The following is a 5,482-nucleotide window of genomic DNA, read 5'->3' as shown; positions in this document are numbered from 1 at the left end:
CAGAGATTGTCAAAGAGGGAGTGATCTGCCTCAGTGATTTCCAAGGTAGACAAAAGGTCAAGTTTAGAAGAAAAAAAAAAATACCTAATAGAAAAGAAAAAAAAAAACTATTAATATGGAAGAAACAAGTACTATAGGTTAAAAAGCTTTAAAGCATCAATATTCAAAATGGTGAGGTTTAAAACAATCTTAATCTCTTTGAATTTAAGAACAAGGGGACCTCCCTTGTTGGAAAGAGGATTCCTTTGGTTTGGAATGATGAGAGCATTGGGCATATATATCTCCGATAGCAAAAGACAGGCTATGAGTTGCTGAGAGAGTCAGATAAAGAGGGAGTAATATTCAGGCACTTGATTGCTAACCAGAAGACTGGTGGTTCAAATCCACCTCCTCTGAAGGAAGGTTGGGCAATCTACTTCCATAGTGATATTGCCTCAGAAACCCAAGGAGGGGTCTCTATGAGTTGGGTCTTCCTTGACAGCAAACAACAACAACCATATTCAATCCTGAGTAGCCAAAAAACTTTTGCTCAACTTCAGAATGGCAGTTTCCACTAAATAGTTATTTATAATATCTTGAATTTCTTTATAAATTTCTCCACCATTCTCATACTCCATACTCAACTTTTTGTTGTTGTCTTTTACAAATAAAACTAAATTTGTTCAGAAGATGGATGTTGTTTTCATGTCAGTAAAAGGGAAAATTCTTTTATGAACCATTTCAGTGCATTTTCTCTAATGGTGAAATATAGAGTAATATGTTAACTGATTATCTACTTATGTTTTTAATTTACAAAACCAAATTGCTAATTAAAATTTCAAAAGCATGTAAAATTTGACTATTAGGACTATGAGTTTATTAATAGAATATACCCTCTAGTAATTATTTGATCTCAAAGTTATTCATTACCTTCTACCACAGAAGGCTAAATGTTGAACTTTCTTCCTTCTGTAGGAAAAAGTGATTAAATATCAGACCACACATGAAGAATATTTATTCTGTGGTATTTAGGTATATTTCCACATTTAATGTTAAAAACAGAAAGCAATTTAAGAACATTTTCCATGTGGGTCCAAAATGGAAGATACAACATCCACTTTTAATAAGACTCAGCAGTTATTATTGACTGAATTGTCCAGTTAATTTATATGTGTGTATAGGGGTTGTGTGTGTACATACACACAAGCACACACTCTTTCAATGATCATTCCAGAAATTCAACTTTGTTTTAATATGGGCAGTTTTCTAAATGCACTGAATTCATAAAGTAAGAGCTGCTTTTCCCAGGGCTTCTGCATGCAAATAGGATCAATGCAGACATTGGATCCCTCCCTAGGGACAGGCAGAAAATTATCAAACAATACCGGTGCATGAAACTATGTGAATTCTCATGCTCTTTGTGGAATGTGGGACAAATCTCTGAAGTAGTTATGGTATCAACATTTTTCCATTATGGGCAATGCAATTCACAGCTAGGTGCGATTGAATATATCTGAAGAGAGTCAGGGATAGTTATTTCTTATTGGTGATTATTAGTTATCTCACTTGATTTTCTGAAAACTATGTTATTTCTTAAGGCCTATTCAACTCACACATTTTGATTATGAATTAAATTACTGCCTTCAATGCAATTGCTTTGTGTGTGGGGACAAAAAGGTCAATATCCTCATTGTCTTTACCCTCCCATGCTATCCTACCACCCACTCACTAGCCAGAGTTAAAATGTTTTAAGTGTTCTTTCTTCTGAGAAAGTAAAATAACATTTTGTGTGGTTATGTATCACAAATGAGATTTTAGCTGTGACTACACAAGTCAAAGATAAAACAGTTTATTCTGGTTTTGATTCAAGTCTCTTATTGGTATTGATCTGCAAGTCACAACTTCTCCTGGGCCAGGAGAAGAGGGAAAAAAAAAAAAAAAATCTTCACAGGAGGATTTCTCTAAGAATTTCAGCCAAAGTTCCAAAGGACAAAAGAAAAAGTTAGGTTCAAGAGCAGCAAATAAGGGAGAGATGACAGAATATTCTGAAAAACCAATTCAGGACTGTGATCATCTAAAGGCTCTAGTGAACAGTAAAAATTAGCTACGTTGTGCAAGGTAGCTAATCCTTGAAATTTTGCAAACAACTGTCATTCATTGGCAGTTTCAGGAAGACCTAGGGCTGATTAGACATGGTTTAGACATTAGACCACTTTTCCATGAAATGATTCTAGCAGCTTTCAGAATGTAAGAGACAATATGCTATTTTCCTATAGAAACAGTCTCTGATTTATTAGGGAGAGTTTAGGTTAGGAAAGTGACCACCCATGTTTTCTTTTTCATCTTCTTTTCCAGATGTATTTTGTGTTTGCACTCTTTAGCTTTAGCAAATTGAACTATAAATTTGTGAATATTTGCTCCATAAATGCATACAATGTTACAATGTTTATACAAAAGATTTTCTCTAGAAACTTTAAAGCATCTTCTAGACCTCAAATTATATATATATATAATGTTGTTGTTGTTGTTGTTTGCCATCGAGTCGGCCCCGACTCATAGCAACCCCTCCTTGGGTTTCCGAGGCAGTATCACCACGGAAGTAGGAATGCCCAACCTTCCTTCTGAGGAGTGGCTGGTGGGTTTGAACCGCCAGCTGTCTGGTTAGCAAGCAAGTGTCTTAGCCACTATGCTACCAGAGCTCCCGAAATTAGAATAAGATTAGCAATTAGTTTGTCCTAGAATAAGATTAGCAATTAGTTTGTCCTAGATCACACTGTTAATAAGCACAAAAGATGAAACTTGAACTCAGGTCCATCCAACTCCACCAAGATGCCCATATGTGATAGTCCTGGTGTTCCCATCCTACTGTTCCCATTGGACCAGTCTCTCCCATTGGCCTCTCCAGGCTTGAAGTAGCTTCCTCTTCCCGCCTACCTCCACTGGTGGCCTATAACTCTGCTCTGTCCATAGGAGGACACCATGTCCTGCTCCTACTAGCATTCCTGGAGATGCCAGTTTAAGATTGGATGGGTGCTCAGGCTCTTAGTAACAGGCATCTGCCTCCTGCCCCCCATCTTGGCTCCCCACCTGCTGGATCCAAGGCCCCAGGTTTGGGGAGCACTCATAGAAGCAGAAAGCCTGGATGAAGTGCTTCTGACAGCTGGGGGTCAGAAAGCCACAGTGAGTCAAGCTGAAGTTATAGAGCAGGGACTCATCCAGATGGGCCTCCCAGCTGGTGCTGGCCGTGCAGCAGGCATTGTCCTTCCAGGGGATGCACTGAAGGTGGAGGAGGAAGCAAAGGGCACAAGTGTAACAGGCACTTGGGGGGGGTGGGGAGGCAGGGCACCGTGTAACAGGGCACAAGGGGGACAAGATAAAATGTCCCCATTGTGGGGATTCCTTTAGGCCAGCAACCCCCTACCCTGATTGTCAAGTTGTTGTTGGTGGTGTTAGGTGTTGTCAAGTTGATTCTGACTTATAGTAAGCCTATATGCCAGAGTAGAACTTCCTCATAGGGTTTTCTAGGCTGTAGCTGATCGCCGTGTCTTTCTCCCACTGAGCAACTGATTGGGTTCAAACTACCAACTTTTCAGTTAGCAGCTGAACACTTAACTACTGCACCACCAGAGCTCCTTTGATTGTTGAATGAACCCTGATAATTTGTTATTCACACCAAAGCCCTGCACACTGACCTCTCTGACACAGGCTGCTGCTGGACCCTAGAAGCATGACTTTCACGGTTTTAGCTCATAAGACATGACAGAATTCTTTGGGAAAACGTGGAAGAGAGAGGCAGCCCATCGAGACCCAAGGAATCTGGGATTGCATTGGGTGGGAGGGTACTTGTAGCTGAGAAGGACTCATAGACTAAATCCTTGCTCAGTCCATAACTCTTCCTCCTTCAGGAGCTTGAGGGAGGGGTCACTTAAGAAATATGTTTACCTAAGATGTGCTATGGGAGCTCTGGTAGTGTAGTGCCTAAGGCACTTGACTGCTAACCAGAAGGAAGATGAGGCAATCTACTTCTGTAGTGTTACTGCCTCGGAAACCCAAGGAGGGGTTGCTATGAGTCGGGTCTGACTCCACGGCATAACAACAACAACTCAACAAGGTGTGCTCTAGAAGGCAGGACAAGGTTTGTTTTAATCTATGCTGAACTAACAATGGGCTTTTGGGGTCACCATTTGATGCTACTTCCCTATGGCTGGACAGCTCAGAGACGGGAACTTTAAATCACTGGACTCTTATAGTCTGCAAAGGTCATAGTTTTGCTCCACATGCCTTTGTTCAAATCACACCTAAAGAATCAAATAAGCCCAGGTTGATGGGAGTTCAGAGACCATCTTGGTATTTGTGTCTCCCTCTCACCCTTAGGTCAGGTCTGGCCTCCGTACCTCTTCATAGAGCTTGTCTTCTGGGCCCGGCTCTTTCTTGTGGTGTTTGGTGTTCATGCAGACATTGATCAGCTTGTTCCCAGTCCAGGAAGGTGTGACTGTCCACAGCCCCAGCAGGAACCACCACCACCATGCCATCGCCTGCTGCAGAGAAGAGACCCACTCTGTTCATAGAATGAGGAGCACATCCCTGGAACCCCCAACTCACCAGGCAGTGAGGAGGGAACATAGGGCCAAGGCTCCCTCAAGTGACAACAACACTAGCTGCTTCTCAGATCTGAGGTAGCATTACAGAAGGTCAGGCTGGGTGGAATAAACCTTAGACACTCCTCCTCCAATCATTGTATAGAAGCCCAAACTGAAGCCCAGAACAGGGGAAGAAAGGAGCTCTAAGGTAAAAGTCAGGGGTTAAAAGGTTCCCAGCCTTCCCTGGAGAAATTTTCCTGGCCCTTCTCCACTGGGAGGTAACCTTTTTAACTCAGTTATATAAATGAGTTGCTGTGGAGTAGATCCTACGTGTGTCAGAGTAGGACTTCATTATATAGGTTTTCAGTGGTTGATTATTCCAAATGTAGATCACCAGGCCTTTCTCCCAAGGCCTCTCTGGGTGGACTTGATCTTCCGATCCTTTAGCAGCCACCTGGCTTAACCATTTGCACCACCCAGGGACTCCATGCAGTCAGATATTGGCTGGGGATTCAGAGCTTTCATCTGGCCCACAAGGAACCTCCAAATCCAGGCCAAGTAACCTAACAAGTGCCCAGTAATAAGATTCTTCATGGGTCCAAAGTGTGTGAGTGAGTAGTGGGACAAACTTAGTGCTGCCTTATCAAATGCTAACCCTAATTCCAGCCCCTCTGAAGGGGTCCAAGCAAGGGCCACAGCTCCTTGTTGAAGCTTGTCCCTCCCTGGTTTCTTGGCTTCCTAGCCAGAGTCCTTTCCACTTAGAGCAACCACTCTGCTTTCAGCAGCTTCATCTCATCTCAAATCCATGCTATTCATGAGGCTGGAGCTGTCTAGTGCCTGGCTACCTTGCAGGCATCTCAGAGTCAGGGAGCATGGCCAGGCCTTCTAAAGGCCAATCCCATGACAGGAATGGGAAGGACATC

The 5,482-nt window shown here is 42.5% G+C and overlaps 1 protein-coding gene across 1 annotated transcript in view; it reads right to left on the bottom strand.

Moving 5' to 3' along the window:
• The window catches only part of IZUMO1R (IZUMO1 receptor, JUNO), a 5,378-nt gene extending 867 nt beyond the window's left edge, over positions 1–4,511 (bottom strand). The window contains exons 1-2 of the mRNA XM_007938098.1: positions 4,374–4,511; positions 3,067–3,255 (exon numbers count right to left, since the gene is read on the bottom strand). Coding sequence (XP_007936289.1) covers positions 3,067–3,255; positions 4,374–4,511 — 327 coding nt within the window. The remainder of the gene's footprint in view (positions 1–3,066; positions 3,256–4,373) is intronic.
• Between the last annotated feature and the right edge of the window lie 971 nt (positions 4,512–5,482).

This window comes from Orycteropus afer, unplaced genomic scaffold (genome assembly GCF_000298275.1).
Source record: "Orycteropus afer afer isolate SDZICR_OR568_19922 unplaced genomic scaffold, OryAfe1.0 scaffold00047, whole genome shotgun sequence".
NCBI classification, from domain to species: domain Eukaryota; kingdom Metazoa; phylum Chordata; class Mammalia; order Tubulidentata; family Orycteropodidae; genus Orycteropus; species Orycteropus afer.
This window is presented reverse-complemented; position numbering and strand designations above follow the sequence as displayed.